Here is a 23063-nt window from a genome sequence, read left to right as displayed (position 1 = left end):
TTAGAAGTACACACACACACACACACACACACATGCAGAGAGAGAGAGAGAGAGAGAGTCGTGCAGATGCGCCATGTGGCACTGTTAGAGGCACTCTGGAGGTCAGGCATTGGAGTTAGTAAAATAATTACCAATTTCGTCATTAGTCGCTCAAATAGCACATGTTTATACGCCTCTAAACATAATTAAGTATAGTATGTTAATAATATTTTTTGTTATTCCGGATACAAACCCCATATATCACTGAAGTACAACACATTATGTAACAATACAAAATTAAATCCATAAATTCTTTTTTTTTTTCAAGAAAGAGAATACAAGACTCATCAAACATATTATGTGACGAGTGAGGGTACGAGACGACAACACCACGAAGTTAACAGGTAGTGAAACAGTAAAGTTTTTTTTAATAATATATCAGTTTTCCATTTTGAAGTGGGAGGATGACGAAAAAGCGCGTCGAACCACAGCGTATTGGATACAACATTCCAAATGGAAAATTGTTTTTATGTTTATTTAGTCTGGATCCGTATTTTTCATTGCCTTGGGTTCTCACAGGGACTACTTTCAAAAGCCACAGAGATGATTGGGCGCCTTTTCATGGGTGTTTTACCCAATGGTAATATGCTGATTTCTTGTTAAACAATCACTAGTCATGAAAATATCCCTGAAAACACTAGCAATTTCAACATTGTCTGTTAGAAGTTGAGATGAAACAAAGAAACATTTGATTAAATTCACGATCACTGATCCTCGTTTTGTGGATTATCTTACGGTGGCCTCTAGTTATATGACCTTCTTCCAGTATAATGAGAAGGTCCTGACATACTTCCTTATCATAAACTTCCATAAAATCTTGTAATTTTCTATGATACCATTTCGTGTTCTTATGCTCTAGGTATTTCCACTAGTTTTCCGAGGAAAGAGCTAATTTGCATGCTATGTTCTACATATTTTCCCTATGGCCTTTACTATATAAGGGCACTATACGAACAAACCCATAATGGGTGTGCATTCAAGTTTGTCAACACCTTCGAGTATCTTAGGCACGTGCGTACTAACCAAGGACATGATTGATGATGAGGGCATCAGGAGGCAGACCAGACACAGCATGGTGGTAGGTAGGCCTACCTAGGACATTCTTTCTGTACCCAGGAGGTGATGGAGTTATTCAAGAAGCCTGGTCATGACATGAGATGTCTTGGCAGCATATGCGTTCAGCATGATGGGTGGGGTGTACTAACAGGATAACTCCATCATCACCTCCGTCAGGAACACCTGCATGTGCACATGTGGGGCGTCAATTCACTGGGAGTGGCTGAGGACCTGTGATAAGGTCCACAGTGCAGTAATACATAATTATGTAGTGTGGTTCATAAGCATATAGTTCTTCAGTTTTGTTTGTTTCATATTGTAAGATAAACCTGATGGTGAAATAAACATATTATTATTATTATTGTTATTATTATTATTATTATTATTGTTATTATTATTATTATTATCATTATTATTATTATTATCATTATTATCATTATTATCATTATTATTAGTAGTAGTAGTAGTATTATCATCATCGTCATCATCATCATCATCATTATTTATTTGGTTAGCACACTTTACTAGATGTGGTCTAACCAAATTTATCTTCTTGATATCCGACCAGCTTTCGGGGAAAATGAAAGCACAGTCTCCTAACGAGAGGGACACTAAGTTAAGGTATCAGACCATAAAACCGTAACAGAACACTTTATCAAGGTTCTCGTCGTCTCCACCAAGCCAAGACCAGACCAGATCACGGGGAATTAGAAAGTGAAACGAATATATCATTAGCATCCATGGGAGCTAAAGGTGCGAAGAGAGAGAGAGAGAGAGAGAGAGAGAGAGAGAGAGAGAGAGAGAGAGAGAGAGAGAGAGAGAGAGAGAGAGAGAGAGATTATGTCATGGAATATCGAGAATCTCGAGTTACACAAGTTGGTATGTTTTCTGTGTCTAACAGTGGACATCATTCTGGCCTGTGTATTATGTATATGAATAAAGATTATATTTTTTTCTATATAGGATAGAAGGTGTTGCACAGCATTTACTAAAAGCAGACAATACCAAATTCCTGCCATGCCTTTCCTCCCAGTTTACTGTTGCAAGACATGAAGAGGTGAAATACAAGACAACCTCATAACACAACTGAAGCTTCACACACCTACAGGACAACGTGGTGAGTGATGTCGCATAACTTATTTGCTTTCCCTCAAAAGTGTTACAAGGGTTAAGCTAGTAGTATCCGGCTAGTGAATGATATGTAGCAAGGGACGTGTAATCCTTAATGTGCAGCCTTCACATCGAGAGCATAATGTACATGTAGCATAATGTACATGTACACCTAAAGGAGGAGGCAGTAGACACCTGCCGAAACGATAATTACTCCCAGTGAGGTCTAAAGCACTGTTCAAGGGGTGCTGTGAACTTATCATTAAACTCAGCTGTGACCTCACTGAACGTTTCCCTTTGTGTCTCACAAGACAAGGGGACAGTCACAGCCTGCCCTCTAAGGACAACTCTCTTCCTCCACACAAAACTACAAGCACTTAATAACACACACACCCTTCACTCAAAAATTTTAAACTCATGGCGACTCCTACACCAGCCTCGGAGTCCCCATCTGGGGAGGGGACCATAAATGTCCCCAGGTCGGACTGCCTTTCCGTCGACGACCCTAAGTGTCTTGACACCCCCCTCAACGTTTTCTTCATTAACTTCTGCAACATTCGCGGTCTAAGATCTAATTTTCAATCTGTAGAACACCACCTCTCCTCTTCTAAACCTCATCTTCTTTTCCTCACTGAAACTCAGGTGTCTGAGGCAACTGACAGTAGCCCCTTTTCTGTTCCCTCCTACTTTCTCTATCCTCATTTTCGATCCAAAGCTGGATGCTGTGTTTATGTGCGCAATGACTTAACCTGCTCTCGTGCCCACGCTCTTGAATCTTCCGAGTTTTCCACCATCTGGTTACGACTACAGAGTCATTCTCATACTAAATTTATCTGTGCTGTATACCTCTCTCCTAACTCCTCTGACTATAAGAAATTCTTTGACTACTTAACTTCCAAAGTGGAGCACATTCTGACCCTCTTCCCTTTTGCAGAGATCTCCATTCTTGGAGACTTCAATGTTCACCACCAGCTTTGGCTTTCCTCTCCCTTCACTGACTATCCTGGTGAACTAGCCTACAACTTTGCTATCCTCCATGACCTAGAGCAATTGGTGCAACACCCTACTCGTATTCCTGACCGTCTTGGAGAGACGCCCAACATTCTTGACCTTTTCCTGACCTCTAATCCTTCTGCTTATGCTGTCACCCTTTCTTCTCCATTGGGCTCCTCCGATCACAATCTCATATCTTTATCTTGTCCTATCACTCCAATCCCTCCTCAGGATCCCCCTAAGCGAAGGTGCCTCTGGCGTTTTGCCTCTGCTAATTGGGGAGACATGAGGAGGTATTTTGCTGATTTTCCTTGGAATGACTACTGCTTCCGTGTCAGAGACCCGTCTTTGTGTGCTGAGCGCATAACAGAGGTGATAGTGTCTGGCATGGAGGCGTACATTCCTCACTCTTTTTCTCGTCCTAAACCTTCTAAACCTTGGTTTAACACAGCTTGTTCTCGTGCTATACATGATAGAGAGGTGGCCCACAAAAGGTACTTAAGCCTTCCATCACCAGAATCTCATGCACTTTATATTTCTGCCCGGAACCATGCCAAGTCTGTTCTCCAACTAGCCAAAAACTCCTTCATTAACAGAAAATGTCAAAACCTTTCAAGATCTAACTCCCCTCGTGATTTCTGGCATCTAGCCAAAAATATCTCCAGTAACTTTGCTTCTTCTTCTTTCCCTCCTCTACTTCAACCAGATGGCACTACTGCTATCACATCTATTTCTAAAGCTGAACTCTTTGCTCAAACCTTTGCTAGAAACTCTACCTTGGACGATTCTGGGCTTGTTCCTCCCTCTCCTCCACCCTCTGACTACTTCATGCCACGTATTAAAATTCTTCGCAATGATGTTTTCCATGCCCTCGCTGGCCTAAACCCTCGGAAGGCTTATGGACCTGATGGAGTCCCTCCTATTGTTCTCCGAAACTGTGCCTCCGTGCTTGCACCTTGCCTAGTCAAACTCTTTCAGCTCTGTCTGTCAACATCTACCTTTCCTTCTTGCTGGAAGTTTGCCTACCTTCAACCTGTTCTTAAAAAGGGTGACCGCTCTAATCCCTCAAACTACCGTCCTATTGCTTTAATTTCCTGCTTATCTAAAGTTTTTGAATCTATCCTCAACAGGAAGATTCTTAAACATCTATCACTTCTATCACCTTCTATCTGATCGCCAGTATGGGTTCCGTCAAGGCCGCTCTACTGGTGATCTTCTGGCTTTCCTTACTGAGTCTTGGTCATCCTCTTTTAGAGACTTTGGTGAAACTTTTGCTGTTGCCTTGGACATATCAAAAGCCTTTGATAGAGTCTGGCACAAAGCTTTGATTTCCAAACTACCCTCCTTCGGTTTCTATCCTTCTCTCTGTAACTTCATCTCAAGTTTCCTTTCTGACCGTTCTATTGCTGCTGTGGTAGACGGTCACTGTTCTTCTCCTAAATCTATTAACAGTGGTGTTCCTCAGGGTTCTGTCCTGTCACCCACTCTCTTCTTATTATTCATTAATGATCTTCTAAACCAAACTTCTTGTCCTATCCACTCCTATGCTGATGATACCACCCTGCACTTTTCCACGTCTTTTCATAGACGTCCAACCCTTCAGGAGGTAAACATATCACGCAGGGAAGCCACAGAACGCCTGACTTCTGATCTTTCTAAAATTTCTGATTGGGGCAGAGCAAACTTGGTATTGTTCAATGCCTCAAAAACTCAATTCCTCCATCTATCAACTCGACACAACCTTCCAGACAACTATCCCCTCTTCTTCAATGACACTCAACTGTCCCCCTCTTCTACACTGAACACCTCGGTCTGTCCTTTACTTATAATCTGAACTGGAAACTTCACATCTCATCTCTAGCTAAAACAGCTTCTATGAAGTTAGGTGTTCTGAGACGTCTCCGCCAGTTTTTCTCACCCCCCCAGCTGCTAACTCTGTACAAGGGTCTTATCCGTCCATGTATGGAGTATGCTTCACATGTCTGGGGGGTTCCACTCGTACTGCTCTTCTAGACAGGGTGGAATCAAAAGCTTTCCGTCTCATCAACTCCTCTCCTCTAACTGACTGTCTTCAGCCCCTCTCTCACCGCCGCAATGTTGCATATCTAGCTGTCTTCTACCGCTATTTTCATGCCAACTGCTCTTCTGATCTTGCTAACTGAATGCCTCCCCTCCTTCCGCGGCCTCGCTGCACAAGACTTTCTTCTTTCTCTCACCCCTATTCTGTCCACCTCTCTAACGCAAGAGTTAACCAGTATTCTCAATCATTCATCCCTTTCTCTGGTAAACTCTGGAACTCCCTGCCTGCTTCTGTATTTCCACCTTCCTATGACTTGAATTCCTTCAAGAGGGAGGTTTCAAGACACTTATCCACCAATTTTTGACCACTGCTTTGACCCTTTTATGGGACTGGCATTTCAGTGGACATTTTTTTTTAGTAGATTTTTGTTGCCCTTGGCCAGTATCCTTCCTACATAAAAAAAAAAAAAATGTAGAGAATATGTTATGACTGCTGGTATCTATTACTCGCAGTTCTATTTTTCTATAACTAACATTGACAATACCGTTGATAAGATAAATAATGTTCTTTAGTATGTTAAGGAGTGGATGGATTATGCGCATTTGAATTTCAATGAAAATGAAATTGAATATGTATATATGCTTGTTGGTAGAAAATAAAGTTTAAGAAGTCTTGTTAAAATGTATTTCATTGACAATGGCAGATGATGTCTGTGACTTAATTGGGAGTTTTACTTGATTTCAACTTGTCACTTAACTGTCAGATTAACGACGTCAAGATTGCCAGATACCATCTCAAAAATATTGCTTCCATTGAAAAGTATTTGGATGAAGACAGTTAAAAGGGTTTATCAAGTGTTGTTACCAGAATACATCATTGTAACTGGATCTATTATAAGTTGTCAACGTACCAAGTGAAAAGGCTGCAGAATATCCTGAATAGAATTGCAAGGCTAGCCAAAGGAGTTCCACCGCGAGAAACAATTATTCCGGTCTTATTGGACCACTAAATGCTTATAAAGTTCAACTTTTGTGCCCTTATTTCTCAAACAATGATCGACCACGGCTTGTCCACCATATATTTGATGCAACCACTGGAAGGCATTAGTTTAATATACGGAGAGCCACAGACGGAATAACGTTGTTTGAATCAAGGTGTTCTTCCAATGTTTTGATTTGGAGGACTTGACTCTACTTAATCGGTAAATATGCAAATATGAAAAAAGAAATAATAATAATAAGATATATAGGTCCTGCAGAACGCTTCGGCCGAATAGGACCAGATCAACAAGAGACACAAGTAACAGGTAAGTAATAATGCAAAATGCTGCTTGCAGTGACTACAAAGTACTGCATAGGTAAAGAAATTATGTTATCTCATGCATTCTTCAGATCATTCTGAGAGCGCCTGAACATCTGTATTTTTTCTAATGCTTGTAAGTATTTCACACCCCGCAATGATAAGACAATTAATGTTTGCGTGGTTCAATACCAGAATCTTGAATTTGGACCCACCAGTGCTGCCACTCTGAGCCAGCATGTGTCACTCACCGCGCCTCGGTAAGGGATTGTATTGGTGAAGTGTTGGACAAACAGGAAAACATAGTAAGTATAAATTTAATTTGTACATTCACTGAATCGTCTTTTAAAGGAAAGAATATCGTGTTTAAAGGGTCTTTGTCTGTGGCATGGCATTGGCAGGAGTGAGTGTTTGTGTCGCAGCACAGGCGTGGCTGAGACGTCAACACAGGCAGTGAGTGAAGATGTAAACTCTGCACACCTGCTGCAAGGTAGGGAGACCACCCCTTCCATCATTAGCACGTGTGGGAAGCATCCTGGAGGTGTCAGCTTGTGTGGGGGACGCCAGGAGTGGCGGGAAAGTGTCGGCGTGAGGCGGGAGAGTGGCGCCAGGTAGTGACTGAGGCTAAGGTGAGCGGCGGGAGGCGGGGCGTGATGGCCAGTACGGCGGCACGGCGGCACGCTGTGTTTAGCAGGCACACCTCCTACACACAATAAAGCTTGGCCCTTGAAGGGACGCGCTGCTTGACCCGTGGCTCTTGCCCCGTGGCGATATGTGAGCCGTGGTGACACCTCACGGCCGCCAGCAGGGAGGCCTGACCGGAAGGAAGTGGTGACTCACCAAGAGATGAATGTTGAGATATTCCTCTGCTCCCAAGCTTTAGGCACCACATTCTAAACGACAGAGATGGGAAGGTTCGAAATGGAAGCTTCATTCATCACTGAAGGAGGTCAAAAGTAGATGTCGCAGTTATGACTGGAACAGTGTTTCACCAATTACCAAGTTCACTGTTTACGTGAAATGTTAATTAGTAATGGAATTAGTTTCATTGGTTTTATTATAGTTTAAGCCATTACACACTACGTGGTAATAACCTACCTCATTTTGTTCTCACTATTCACATCATTTCTAATGATTACACTACTTGTCGGAAATTAATAATAACGCCACAATAGGCCTGAGAATGCACAGCGCTCTCAACTTTTTCTAAGTCCACAGGTAAACATAAATGGTGTATTGTTGCCTGAACTTCAGTTGTTAGGTTAGGTTAGGGTTTTATTATAGTTTAAGCCATTACACACTACGTGGTAATAACCTACCTCATTTTGTTCTTCTCACTATTCACATCATTTCTAATGATTACACTACTTGTCGGAAATTAATAATAACGCCGTGGGCCATGGGTAGAGATTGGGGACATTGGCTTAAACTGTAAATTTACTGTTTCATTGGCTGTGGAACAAAAAAGAAAAAAAAAGTTGCTTAAAACTACACGATTTAATTAATGGTCAACGTAGGCCAATAGACAAAGTAGTTATTTAAGTATTTCCAAGGGAGGACTGTTGACTACCTACATAATGTGGAAGGGAAATCCATTGCTGAACAATTTCGATTTGATTGGAAAAAAAAAAAATCACTGTTACACACAACATAGTGTTGCCTAAAATATGCATTTAGCATTTGTGTATTTATTTATTGAACCACGGGTTATCAGTGAAGGAGAATTTCAGGATATCACAGGGAAAGGAGGCCACAGATTGACAGCTTTAGCCTGCTGGGATACAGATCTTTTTATTGCCTTTGAGTTCCTCAGGGAAGCACAAATTGCACTATGCTTCATTTACCAAAAAATATTGATCAAAAGTGAGCTGAGGAAACTTACTGTCTTTGACCCGTATGATCAGCTCACAGTGTTACTTATCACTGGCAGAAGGCAGACAGTGATGAGAGTGTCAGCATGACTGACATAAGAATTCTCTACTCTGTCTCTCTCTAATATCCTGCCACACATGCAAAAGCCCACACTGTATCATGCAGACACCAAATACCCTAACACCCTCTGCTGAAGCCCAGACCAAGACATTGGTATGCTTGCTTCTCTGGAGGCTTCACTTTTCTGTTTTTGGCATCTTCATTGGGTTGTCCTGTGTGGATAATAACATCATGAACTTATGGAAAGTTTTTATTGCAATGAAGTGCCTTGTGGGGTTTCATTGCTGAGCTGCTCACTTTATTTATTTCACGGACTGCTGTAGCTACTACACAAGTGTTTTTCTCTCACAGCTTTCTCTTCTCTTTATTTCAGATGGGGGGAATCAAGAGAGAATGGCTGGTGTTGGGGAAAGTGCTAGTGTCTTTGAGTCTTGGTGTCCTAGCACAGGATATGATGTCTGTTGGATGCTACAAAGAAGACACAGAAGGACTGGATTTTACTTACCACTCTAAAAATGCTTCCAGTGGGACGAGTGTAACTGCTTGTGTGGCTGAATGCAAGTCAGCCTACAAGACTTATGCTGCATTGTTGAATGGTACTCACTGTCTGTGTGGAAATATTCTGAGCATTAGTGGCTCAGATGGTTGTGATCTGCACTGCTCTGCTGAAAGTTCTCACCTCTGTGGTGGTGAGGGAGCCATGAGTGTGTATGAGGCTGGACATGACATTCTTAGCCCTCCCCGTTCCTTGACTCAAGTAGACAGTGACCCATCCACCTTGCACATTACATGGCAGGCACCAGCCAAGGGACTTTCTGAAATATTGGAATACTTTGTGACAATAGAACCTCTCTTCTCCTACAGTGATAGAGATTCACTTGTTACAAGAAGTTGGACATATTCAGCTCATACCCATTCAGCTTCTCTCAGAAATGTCCATCCAGGTACCAAGTATAGAGTGGAGGTCAGAGCTGCCTCACCTGAGGGGAAGGGATATCCCATATCCAGGGAAATGTGGACCAAGGTTGGCAAGCCAGAAACCCCTGCCACCCCTCAGGTCATCAGCCGCACAGCAACCACCATGACGGTGCAGCTGGAGCCAGTCATTGCCACCAATGGCCCCATCACAGCATACCAGGTTGTGGTCAAAGATGAGACGGTGAGTGCTGAGCTGCAGCCAGAGTTGCTGGGTGACTTCTCCACAGCAAACTCCAAGAAACTTCCATTCTACATTGCTGCTCAGTTGCCGAAAGAAAATTTTGAGACCATATTTGAAGTGGGTGATGGCAAGCACTATGGCAGATACTACAATGCTCCCCTGCGAGAAGGAGTCGACTATCACGTCATTCTGGGCGTCGTGAGCACGCTGAATGAGACCAAGACAGCGTACTCCACTCATGGACACGAGCAGCATGAGAACTCGGTGGTTCATGACTTCTCTGGGTTAAAGAAATCTCCAGCAATCATCCAGCTGGAGCAGAATAAGAAGGTTATAATGGGTCTGTCCATTGCCATTGGCATATTTGGTTTCCTTCTCATTGCCTCCATTGTCGTTTACATTGCCATGAGAATAATTGTCAACAAGAATCGCAGGTCATCAGAGAATCAGGAGCTGGCCATACATGCCCAGCAGCCCAACCAGGACCTGGACAATGGGTACAGTGTGGCAGCTCACTACGTGGAGGAGGAGAAGCCGCCGGCTGACCACTACCGCCAGCTGAAGGAGAAAGTGTGGATCATTCCTCACCAGGGACTCAATGTTGTCGGTGACATTGGTGCTGGCAAGTTTGGGGATGTGAGGAAGGTGAGTTACCAAGTATCTCTCTCTCTCTCTCTCTCTCTCTCTCTCTCTCTCTCTCTCTCTCTCTCTCTCTCTCTCTCTCTCTCTCTCTCTCTCTCTCTCTCTCTCTCTCTCTCTCTCTCTCTCTCTCTCCACAGATGCAATATGTTCTGTGCAGTTGCAGATGGAGAAACAGATCAGCTCACTTGGAGAATCACTGTGTTATGCCCCACAGTGAGGAATAAAATCCTCACTGTTCAGCACTGTGTAGTACTAGAAATTTGAGGCAGTGGTGATGGTGACTGAATTTTATCCACCTAGGGATGGCTTACCATCCTTTAAAAATAACCAGAAAATGTTATCAAGTCTTGGTCTCTTGCAGGGTGTGGTAATCAACAAAGGGAACCAGAGGAATGTGCTAGTACAGAGAATAGAAGATGACAGTTTAGGTGGAAACCGTAAGACACTCATGCTTCGGGAGTTTGATGCCCATGTGCGCATTGGCAGCCACCCTCACGTGGTGGGTCTGGTGGGCCTGATGGAGGAGTTCAGTGTTATCTCGGTGGCCTTTGAGTACGAGACGTCCACCCTGAAGACACAGCTGGTGGAGAGCCGTGCTGTTCAGCATTATCCAGTTTATGCTGAGAAGAATCGCAGGTTTTCCACACTGCTGGAGACTCAGGTTAGTGTGAGATTAAGGTGGTTCTGGTAGTGGTGGTGGTGGTGGGTGGGGGGTGAGGAAGCTGGTGCTCAGAGGCTGGCCAGACTTGGGGGAACATACCTAGGTTTTCTGTTATATACAAGTGATGGTGTATGTAAGACTTACTAAAGTGTTCATCATAAAGAAACTGAAAATGGATATTTGTTCTGTGCTTATTGGTTTGTCTTTTCTCTTTCAAATCCAAGTGATGCATTTTAGCCAGTTGAAGTCTAGTAATTCCTACTTTTCTTATTTGTTTAATGATGTATGAATTACTATACAGGAAATCACTAGCCATTTAGTTCACAGGCTTATTTTTCAGTTTTTGGAATGGAGCAGTTTTGGCTGGATGAATGTAACATATGTTAAAGCAACACAGTAATTTTCTGGTTTTGAGCTGCTGACGTGATTTTAACAATGCTGCTTAGGAGCTGGAGTTCCAGTGTTAATGATTTGCCTGAAGCCACAGGTATTGATTGCTTATTGTCAGATGGATTGTATTTTTTATTTGAAGCTTAAATAGATGATTCTGGAATGAGATGTGAAATTCAATCATCTCTTTAATGTGCATATTTGTGGCAAAATACAAAGAAAATGTGGTAGGAGGAATGAACCTGTAGTAGCCAGAAGTGGTAAGTGGATTGATTATAGTCATTATGACTTTGCCTTGTGTTCTTAACCCCTGAAGGACTGGTGGTGGTGGTGATTATTGTCCCGCTAGGACTGGCCTTACAGCGCTTTATGTCGAAAATAGCCTGTATTCATACACACCTTAAAATTAGCCTTTAATGGAAGAGTGAATGAAATAGACTTTTTACTCACCATCAAGTCTTCCTCTTTCTAACAATGCCACGTAGAAGTCTTTATGTGCAGTTTTGGAGAGAGAGTGAGTTGAAGAGGAGAGGCTTTTGGAGGCAGTGAACCACTTGCCTGCCATGTGTCTGTTTTCCCTGACCAGATAAGGTTAGCACCTAATGAAAATGGGTGCCCTCAGCTCTCTTCATGCATGCTGAACACTTTTATTGAGTTCCCGCCCTATTTCACTCTCACTAAGACATGTAGCAAGTAGTTGAGTGCAAGCAGGTGATATGTTTGATGAGGTGTGAGGGTGGGAGGGAGCGGGCAGGGAATTGGACTTGTCAGAATCGCTTTTGCTGTGTGTGGCCATGATAAGAGCAGGGCAGAGACTGAGAGATTAGCCTAACTAGCTCACAGGAATTATTATTAATGACTGAACTTCAAAAATTGACAAAGTAGCTAAATTTAGCGTTAAAATTGCAAAGTGGTTACAACTGTCTCCATTCCTCACCTGTTAAGCAGCTATAGCTGCCTCTGGTCCTTTAGGGGTTAGATTGCTTATGCCACTGATTCAGTTTATGATGACATTGTTTTTAGAATAGTTTTTAATAAGATTATGAAATCATGATTCTGTGTCCAACCTTCATAGTGAATAAGAGAAATACTTCTCACATCATTTGAAATTATGATTTGTGCTGAAAATAGGAAAGATAAAGATATGAAGTGAGGGTATGATGATAATGAGAAATGTGTGCCTTCATTTGGTTGTGTTAAAAAGGTCCTCATCTTTGACTCCTACACTAGGAACTGCTGGAGAAGAGTCCTGTCTCAGCATCACAGGTACCAGCACCACACCGACAAGTAACACAATGCTTATGACTGTTGTGAAGCACTTGGGTGGAGGCTTGTGGGTGGGGATGGTAGGGGCAGGGAGGGCAGCTCAGGTTGCCACGGTTAAGTGTACAAGTGCTTGCTGTTCTGCTGCAGTAGGTCATCGTTATCTGAGTACACACGAAGTGATAATGTTTTACAAGTAACTGGCAGTGATATCAGTGTTCAGAGATCTCTGCCAATATGCCATTTCACAGTTAGTGATCAAAGTCTCACATCTGTTATACATTAGGTGGTTGTAATGTTACCTCACTCTGCACTTTCCACCACCTTTCCTGCACCTCTATCTTCATTTTTTTTTTTTTTTTTTTTTTTTTTTTTTATAAATATTTGACCCTCAGCACGTGCATCTCATTTGGCACAAGAAGTATGAATTTTGTTGCTTGTACGCTTAGTGACTATTGCTGCCAAAATGATGTTACAGTATTGACTTGCATATTTCTGCAGAATGTCTATGTCATTCACATATTGTGCTGTGCCAGCGACAAACTGGATGGCATAAATACAACCCACATTTTCCTGTATAAAAAGTAAAGGTTATCAGATAAACGATACCATACTGGGCTGAAAGTTAGCATGCCAGAAGAATATGTGGATATTTACAACTAACCAACAATGGGAAGTTTGCCTGTAATACTCCATCATTATTTCTAGGTTGTAACTTAACAAACATTTTCCAAATAAGATAGGTAAGTGTGTGTGTGTGTGTGTGTGTGTGTCAGGTCAGGCTCATATCAGATCTCATGCAGCCAATAATATTTGTGTGTAGCTTGAAGGAGTGAGGTGAGCCAAACATCATGAGTAACAAGATCCCTGAGCAACATTAGTGTCTTGGGGAGAGACTGTAATTGCTAACCTGCATAGTGAGTCCTCAGTATGAATCATTGATAAATGTGTGGGTAGAACTGTATGATGGATACAAAGCAGGATGAGAGGCAGGTGAGAAAGATTACTTGAATGTTTAGGCTGTGGCAGCAGGGCAGTCTTCCTTATTAATGGAGGCAGATGGGGGTAAGAGTATGAATGATGTGTGTGTGTGTGTGTGTGTGTGTGTGTGTGTGTGTGTGTGTGTGTGTGTGTGTGTGTGTGTGGTTTGTCTGGGCCATCTCGTGTGGGATCACTAGCTTGGTATACAGATAGATAGATAGATAGATAAGTGAGTTTTCATTCCAGTAGTGTTAAGCAAGTTATGTACTTCATTGGTGGGCAGGTTCCATTTTTAGATGTTAATTTTCCTTTGTTTGTGGTGGGTTATCATTTTTAACCCAAAAAGGGATTGTGCATAGTGATCAACTTTATGAGATTTTTAGAAAATTTCATCTGAAGTAGAGCCCACATGTACACCAGTTTTTCAGCCTGTGGTGTTATGTGCACTCAAATCTTTGTTCATCATTATTCATCGTGGAAAAAAGTTCTTTGAATAATATTCCTCTTGCAGTTCCCATAAACTTCCAGCCCCCTGCCCCCCCCCCCCCGCCCCCTCTTTTTTTTTTTTTTTTTTTTTTTTTTTTTTTTTTTTTTTTTTTTTTTATTCTTAGGTTTGTAGGCACCATTATCCAACACTCTCGGGCAGTGTTTTCATTTTCCTCAATCATAACTCTTCTTCTGGGTTATTATAGAATTGCATATACTGTGGCATGACAGGGTAACTTTTTCACAGAGCTTGTTATCATTACCTAATTAGGGATTTGCGTGTCTGATTTTATGTTCAAAATTTTCTTTAATACCATATTTATCACCATTTTGTGGTAATCCAAAATGATATGGAAGGCATAAACTTGTAAATATGTTCACTGACTGACCACTGGCCAATAAGTGCTGGAAACTTTTGAGAGGTGGGCATCTTATTGTACAGGATCACTAAGACACCCTGCCTAGCCTGAGGATGGGTTAGTGCTGCCTTCACTAGGCATGGAATTCCAGTGATGTTTGATATCTTTTTATTTTCTTTAATTTAAGGTTTTCACAAGAAACAATGAAAAAGAAAAAGGTAGCCTCTATTTGGCACTTCCAGGACTTACCTGTATAGATTTGATCATTGATTTGAATAACATGCTGTAAACTTAGGCCATTATCTGACTTGGTGGCTCACATTGAGGTGAGGTTATGATACTTGTGTCATTTCTGTTGATTCTGTTGTTCTTTGAGGAGAACAGTGACATTACTTCTTTCATTAACTTTCTACTTATGTGTCCTGTCATGCTTCACTTCTTGCCACTTGTTGACTCACTGAAGGGTTCATGAAACTAACCAGACAAATCCCAGCACTGAAAGACACCCTCACAGGTTCTCTTTGGCAAACACTGGCAGCTGAATGCTGTATACAGTAAACTCCCATGTAACCTTGTAACATTATATGCATTCAGGCACACCTGATAACCTGGATTTAATAATAATATACTGACATCATTGTACATCATTATGAAAGCATTATTCTGCCCAGTTGAGCCTTAAATATTTAGCAAAGACTGAGTATACTTGAACTTTGTAACTGCATTTAATTTATATATAAATATACAAAAACTAGATGAAATCAGAAGTGTTAAATTACAGACAATGGTTGTGGAATAATTGGTCTATTGAAAGTTTTCAGTCAGCCTCTTCCTCTTCAGCTGCTAAACATGATCCTTTTAAGTATCTTTCTTTCTTGATTGCACACTCACACCATGTTGCAGTTTGATCACCTGACTATGTTAGAGGGGCACACATAATAAAACCAAACTATTACTTGGCGAAAATTTACAGGAATAAATTTCACTTATCTGAATTTGTGAATGATTTTAAGTAGTCTCCCTGTATCCTATTTGATTCACTAGAATTGTGCTGTACATAATTCAAGGTCCATGACAACTTGTTATGGAATGGCCACGAGTGGCAGCAATAAGTATTGGGCTACTCGTGATTGAAGGATGCACTGATGCTTGCTTCTCTCTCTCTCTCTCTCTCTCTCTCTCTCTCTCTCTCTCTCTCTCTCTCTCTCTCTCTCTCTCTCTCTCTCTCTCTCTCTCTCTCTCTCTCTCTCTCTCTCTCTCTCTCTCTCTCTCTCTCTCTCTCTCTCTCTCTCTCTCTCTTCATAGACTGGACTTGCCTTCTGCACAGGATGTATGGATAACAGTTATATGAATGCACTGGATACGTGGATAACAGTCATATGGGAGTTTCCTGTACCTTGTAATATTTAATACTCACTGCTTGTAATGGGCATTTAGTAATAGATTACTTATTATATAGTTTCGTTGCAGTTATTTGACATATCTGATAACATTATTTTCTAATGATGCAAATATATTTCAAATGTATTCAAATACTATGGCCAACATTTAGTCATGAGACACAAAGTAGCTTTCAAAATAGATATTCCATCATCAAAGAGTGTTTGTAATTAAATTTGTTTATTTCACAGGCAATAGAGCTCTTGGTTGGCATAGCTCAGGGCATGGCTCATCTTGCTGCCCTTGGGGCCACGCATGGCCAGCTCTGTGCTCGCAATGTGGTGATGGTGGATGGCACCCGCCCAAAAATTACTGGTTTTGGCCTCATCCATTACCACAATGACCTGTATGTGCCAGACTACCGGCGATGGCACTCTGTGGAGACGCTGCACAGCAAGGTGTCCACGCCCAAGAGTGACATGTGGTCCTTTGGCTGCCTCATGTGGGAGGTGACCACTCTGGGAGGAACGCCTTACTCAGATGTACGCACAGAGGAGGTTGGTGGTCGGGTGATGCGGGGCCTGCGCCTGCCCCAGCCCCAGTATGTGGGTGATGAGTTGTACCAGCTGATGCTCAACTGTTGGCAGCATGACTTGGATGAGCGGCCATCATTCCCTGAGGTGGAGGCAAGCCTGCGTCAGTTGGCAGAGGATGACATCACTCCTCACCTCTTGTTTTCACTGTACCCATCATTCCAGTATGAACCGTATTCTCCTCATTTGGAATTCATGGACTGAGCTGAGTATCAGTGTTTGGATTTTGTAGCAATTTGGTGATTGTACCACTGTATGTGTCCAGCCATTGGTGTTTGTGTGTGCATGTGTGTGCAAACATTCATGAAATCTTGTATGCAAGGAAGAAATTTGTCAAACACAAAGCATAGAAGAGATTTATCATGTGCCAAGAGACAATTGAATGCACAAAAAAAGCTTTATGTATTAGCAGAATTCTGCAACTCAATCAAAATGTTTCACAACCTCTTGAGTGTGTTTATTTTATTTTGTCTTATGGCACAATTTGGGTATTGTTTTTGTGAATTTGTGTGAATGTTGATGCATTTTTGTGATAAGAGCAGTTAATACTTTGTAAAACTTTGTGTTTACACAAATTCATTTATTCATTCATATTAAATTTGAGTAGCAGACATGGTTGTTGCATCATGTCACTTTGGTCACTATAACAGCCCACACCCATAGATCACAGTGCTGTGGCCTTCACTCTTAAAACAGTCCTTGGCCAGAACACTCTGGCTTCTTGAACTGGTTAATAAGTATACTAGATTGTTAGTATGTGAGGTGAGAGAGCAAGGTATGAGGTAGGAGTGAGGCAAGGTACTGAGGTGAAGGACAGCGAGCAAGGTGTTAGGAGCTGGTGTGGTGACTCAGGTAACACAGGGGTGGGGTTACTGTATCATTTGGGTGAGTCTGGATCTTGTATCTTCTTGGACAGCACAGGCTTGGCCCTGTGTGTGTTAAGCTGCAAGGTTTTTATAATTAATCAATTATTTTAAAGGAAATTATTTATTATTTTTTATATTTTCTCTTGGTTATATACGTGAGGTTGTAATGTAGAAGCCAGGCTACTTAATCCTTGCTACCAGTTTGTGATATGATGATCACCGTCTATATAGAATAGGTTTATTCAAGTAATCTAAAGGATTCTGTATTATGACATAATGATTTGAAGGCACATATTAATCAAATCAAATTTTGGTGGTGTCATGTTTTCATGTAATAAGTATTCAAGTACCAGGATATAAGCTTTTCCCTTTAAACTTATTAGTAAACACATTTATTTCTCCTCAAGGCTTCCTTGGTACCACATTATAAATACTTTGTTCATATGTGATGCCTATCAGCCTTATGGGTTTTATACTCAGAAGCAACTAGTCCAAAGATTGGGCATCACTGTTGATGTTGACTGACAACTTTACAGCTGCAGAATGTTTAAGAAAAAGAATGTCTCACTACATTGTTGAAAGCATGCACCACAAACTGTTGTGAGTGCAGATGATGTTGCTGGAGACAACCTAACAAATTTGCTATGTGTTTTATGTGGAAGGACAGGTTAAGAAAAGAAAGAATACACAAGTAGTCATGTTACAAGTATCATTGGTCTGCTACTGCATGTTGATGTCAGTCTCTTTCTAAAGAACCGTAGGCATCTGTTCTGCTTAGTATGAGTGATGGAAGATGACGTGGCATGGACATATGATTACGCAATGTTGAGTTGGATGAAGTGTGACATGACTAATATTTACAGTACTTTGAAAACTTTAATTTTCACAGTTTTATTGTTAATTACCAAAACTAAAAGGTCTTGAGGAGGGCAAGTGCATTAGAAATTATATTCTTAGCTTGGAAGGGATGGATGATTCATATTCTTGACTATCAATATAATAATCAATTAAGCTGAGTGGAATTTTATCACATGTGCATGTAGAAATGTCAAAAATTTATGATATACAGATTTTGAATGGATAATGATTTATGACCAGGTATTTTAAGGGTTCTGTTTTTTTGGTGTAACCTGACAGTGGTAATGTGGTTGTTGCTTAATTTTGCCGTCAGTAATCCTCAGGGAGAACCTACACTTGTGAGATGTTATATTTATTTATTTTATTTATTTTTTTTTTAGGTAATGAAATGTAAGGACAAAATATTTTTAGTTTTTGCACTTGCTTGTGACTTTATGGGTTAGATTTTTTAAACAATATAAGTGAAACCTTTCCTTTTCTGTTTCAGAAACTTATTACAAAGGATGTATTGGAGCAGTGTCTATTACAGTCACACTATGCTCAAATGTGCAATTATTTTCTACACAAGCTGTGTGGACAGACTGCCAGCTGTCAAACCAATGCATGTGATGACCAAGCTGCCACATTATGAGTATTTGCAATTGTGTAATGTATTGTAGTAAGGCATGTTGCAAGTTTCCATTGTTTGCATGTCTATTCTAAGAGAAAACAGTCCAAATTCAAAGTTCGAGTCAGTTCATAATATAAGTAATGATAATTCTGCCACATTGATCAAAATAAGTGCAGAAAAGGAAGATTTTACACAATTAAAATGCAAAAATACATTCCTCTTTTAATTACAATAATGTGAAGGCAAACATTTCTCAAAAAATTAACTTCAGTTCTCTAAAAATTAACTTCAGTGAGATCAGTTTTGTTTGAGCTTAAAAAAAAAAAAAAAAAAAAAAAAGCCCTTTGAACATTGTGGTGTACATTAGGTCTGTAGGGTAAGAGGAAAGACTAAGAGCCTTTCATCTCTCATATTGCAATTTTTTATGAAGCTACAGCCATGTGTCACACCAGTCACTGCATTGTGGAGGTTAGCAAAGAGTTATCACTGTACTGTACTATTGTGTAATTTTGATTAGTGTAGGACAACTTCTTTGTGCCTTTATTTAAAAGAAAACGTGGTTGGTAGTATGCAGAACAGACATTCCCAAAAGGGCTTCCTTGGTACAAGAGACTCAAACAAAACAGTCTTTACAGATTGCATATTAATTATTAGTTTTGTACTGTAACTCTGTAGCATCAATGTGTATAACATATATATGACTATGTGCGTCGTTTGATAGATATGTAATGATTACTTAAAGCTTTTTATATCAGTACTTAATGTTTTAAAACTGCTCTACTCTAGTCACAATTGAACAATTGTAAGAACACTTCAGCTCTTCTGTTGGAATCTTTGTAAGAACACTTCAGCTCTTCTGTTGGAATCTTTAATATTTCTACAAATGACTTCTTTATTACTTATTCTTGTAATCTTCAGTATTTCTTTGGTTATAGTTCACAATTCATGTTTCTATAAACAGTATGATCACCATTGCAATACATTTCAAATTCATATTTCAATGCTTTTCACATAATTGATAGAAAGTTTCATGTCTTAAGACATCTTCACATTTAGCAAGTGATATGTTCTGTCTATAAACAATACCCAACATAGCTAACTGTCACATTTCATTTGCTACCAAGCTGACTTCTGCATTTGGGGGGTGCAGGTGAGACAATACTTGCATGTGACACACACACACACACACACACACACACACACACACACACACACACACACACACACACACACACACACCAGACATTTCATCTTGGCCATGTGTATATCAGCCTTTACAGTGCACAATTTTGGCATGTATTTAAGAAGCATTAGTTCCTACAGATTGTTTATTATCAGTTATGGAGTTGTCTATGAATATGATCTTCAGAGTGGTTTTGTGATGCCAATTGGGGACAAAAATGGTGATTATAATGTAACTATAAGAGAATTAATTAATGTTGTAATTGCTAAAATAATTGAAAGAGCAGAGGTCTCAAGAATAAGAAAACCATTTCAAGTTTCATTCCATGTTTATATTTGTTAAAGCAAAAATAAATTGCTTGATGTATATTTGTACTCTAGTTTTCACAAACTGGGATGGACTAATACTAATAATTAGTCTTCCACACAAGCACAGCTGGGGATCAGAGACAAAAATTGACTTTTTATAATCACAAACTTCTTGAAATTTGCAGTTTTGTTTATATCAATACAAAGCATTTGAATATGAAGTTATAATAATGGTAATATATATATATATATATATATATATATATATATATATATATATATATATATATATATATATATATATATATATATAGCTGTGGTTTACCTGTGCTGAAGTACCTCCTCATATGCAAAGTTGCGTATTTGCATTCAGTTTATCACCAATGCAAATCTGCAAATGTAATCACACTCCCATGATTGCACAACTTTGGCTTGTGGAGGCAGCCAGCTGTGCATGTTAGATCCAAGGTCTTGGCTTTGAGCTTATTGTGAAATGAGTGACATGTGACAGCAGATCATTTTTGAAACACCATGTTGATTTGTGTCTGTTGCTCTCTTCTTGATCACACAATAATGGTACTGATGAAAATTAACTACTTAAATAATATGGACAATGGAAAATTAATTCAAGTACTTTAATTGTTTAGTATGTAAAGAGGAATACAAATTAGAAAAGAGAAGGTTTTCAGGCCATTTACAATATCATTGAAGTGCTGTAATCCATAATTATAGTATTAAGTTTTGATAGATTACATATTTGGGACACTGGTTGTCTTAAAGTTAATATTTAACACCTTTGCCAATGTACTTAGGAGTCTCATAACATTTTACCTTTGTGAAACAGTTGAGAATCTCATAGCTTTACACATGTGTAAATTTAAAGAATTTCATGCTTAGTATTCACTGGCACTGAGAACAAGTGCTGCATTACAAGGCTTTTGGTTGCAGATATTGTTGAGATATGGTTGAGATATTTTCAGATTTGTTTCTCATCTGTTGTTTAGGCAATTTTTTTTGTAAATTAAGTTCCCAGGAAGATACCAAAATACTGGTCATGTAGTATAGCAGCATTACCCTGTGTGGTAGACAGCAGTGATTCTGCAAGGCATGTTACTTTACGTGTATTTTAATGAAAAGTTGTGTATTGTAATTTAGTGATCTTGTAGATCCTCCTCCTTTATTAGTTGGATTGAGTTAAGGCACATGCACAGAGGAATCCTTTTTGCTTGTTAGTCAGAGGCCTTATACATATGTAGGTCACTTGAGTAGCATGTTTATTTAAAGAATACTTGGGCTAAGTTTTGCCTCTTCACAGGAAAAGAAATCTACTTGTTTGAAGCATGGGTAGGCAACTTTAAGTTCATGCTGGTGTAGGCATGCGTGACACTTCTTCGGAGCCTGTATCATTCCTGGGTACTCAATTGGTCTCTGTCAAAAGTAGAACAGCTGCCTTGTAGAATGTTTATCATGGCCATTCTTTTAGAGAGTTATAAGGAAGAATAATCACTTGTATTTAGATATATTATGAGCAAATTACCTTGGTAACATGTGTGATCTTAATCTGTTTGGCAAGATGTTGAATGCTGATGTCATTGATGGGACAGGAATGTAGGACCCTTGTGCCACAATTTAACAGGATGGAGAATATTGCCAATTTATAGTATTAACCAAGCTTTTCTATTAGTATGAAGCTAGACAAAGACCAATCTCTCAGTTAATATAGTTATAGCACCTCTAAAGTGCAGGATGGTAGCTGGAAATGCAATCTCTGGGCTACCTAAGTACTTCCAAGAAGGATGAAGTTTACTCCATTGTTAACTAGCATCAAGGATTCCTTTATGAGCACCATCCAAAGCCTTCACAATCATTAAAATGAGTGGAGAAATGTTTGACAAAATCACTGGTTATTAGACAGCACCATGGATACTGAGATAAGACATGATGCTCTTTATTTTTCACAAGATGTTTAAACATTACTTAGTGATAGAAACTAGTGCAGTGCTGTTTCAAGCATGATACATTTGTACTCTTTATTTGGGGAAGGCAGTGGGCATACATAGGTCATGGTTAATTTACTCACATTTGTTCACAAAACCTAATATATACTTGTTTCATTTTTAGTTGAATTAAAAATTGTATAAAAAAATACTGAGATCTTAACAGTATTTTTAAATCTTTGGGAATCAGTAAGCACACAAAATATTAATATCATTTGGTAAGATGTTATTTAGTAGTACTGAATGAAACTGACAATATGCATGTTAAATTAAATGTGTCCAGAACTAGTACCTATAGTTTCTTTCATCATACACCTGAAGTACATAATTGAAGGGGGACCTTTGAATCAAGAACAAAAGCAATAATGATTACAGGTACTATGGTACAAGACTGTGACCAAACCACACTCCATGGCTGGGTTATTAGAATACAGCCAGCCAACATATTCCTTATGTAGCATAAAAGAAATGGAGTAGGAAACTGGGGATCCCTTCCCTTGTGTATTTTCTTCCCACAGTGAGAAGGTACAAAGGCATAATGAATTAAGTGAATAGGGTGACTCTCACTGGCTAAACATCTACCCACTGACTAACCTAGGTATTCTTGTCTTATGTCATTAGAGCAAAAAGCAAATGTTTGTGCATGATGGGGATAAATGGAATGCAAGTGTGAATGAACACATAAAATGCAGATGCAGCCTCAATAATTCTGACAGGAGATTCTCCTACACCCGCAGCAGTCAGCAGATGAGATCAGGTGAGGGGAAGATGGCTCTATAATGGTGCAGCAGGGACAAGCTAGCTCTCTCTGTCCTGCCATTAAGGTTCATCTCAGTCACTCTGCTCGATTTCAAACAGATTTACTTTTCTAAATCAAC

General features: G+C 40.0%; 1 protein-coding gene across 1 annotated transcript; it reads left to right on the top strand.

The window, feature by feature from the left end:
* Positions 1–1003: 1003 nt before the first annotated feature.
* LOC135103171 (putative inactive tyrosine-protein kinase Wsck) lies at positions 1004–22474 on the top strand. Its single transcript, XM_064009264.1, has 9 exons — positions 1004–1117; positions 1247–1348; positions 2204–2212; positions 6736–6822; positions 7036–7146; positions 8823–10253; positions 10612–10911; positions 12532–12588; positions 16022–22474. The coding sequence occupies exons 1-9, from the start codon at positions 1004–1006 to the stop codon at positions 16565–16567; spliced, it is 2757 nt and encodes a 918-aa protein (XP_063865334.1). The 3' UTR covers positions 16568–22474.
* Positions 22475–23063: the final 589 nt, after the last annotated feature.

This window comes from Scylla paramamosain, chromosome 8 (assembly GCF_035594125.1).
Source record: "Scylla paramamosain isolate STU-SP2022 chromosome 8, ASM3559412v1, whole genome shotgun sequence".
NCBI lineage: Eukaryota > Metazoa > Arthropoda > Malacostraca > Decapoda > Portunidae > Scylla > Scylla paramamosain.
The sequence above is the reverse complement of the archived record's forward strand: the minus strand, read 5'-3'. Positions and strand labels throughout refer to the sequence as shown.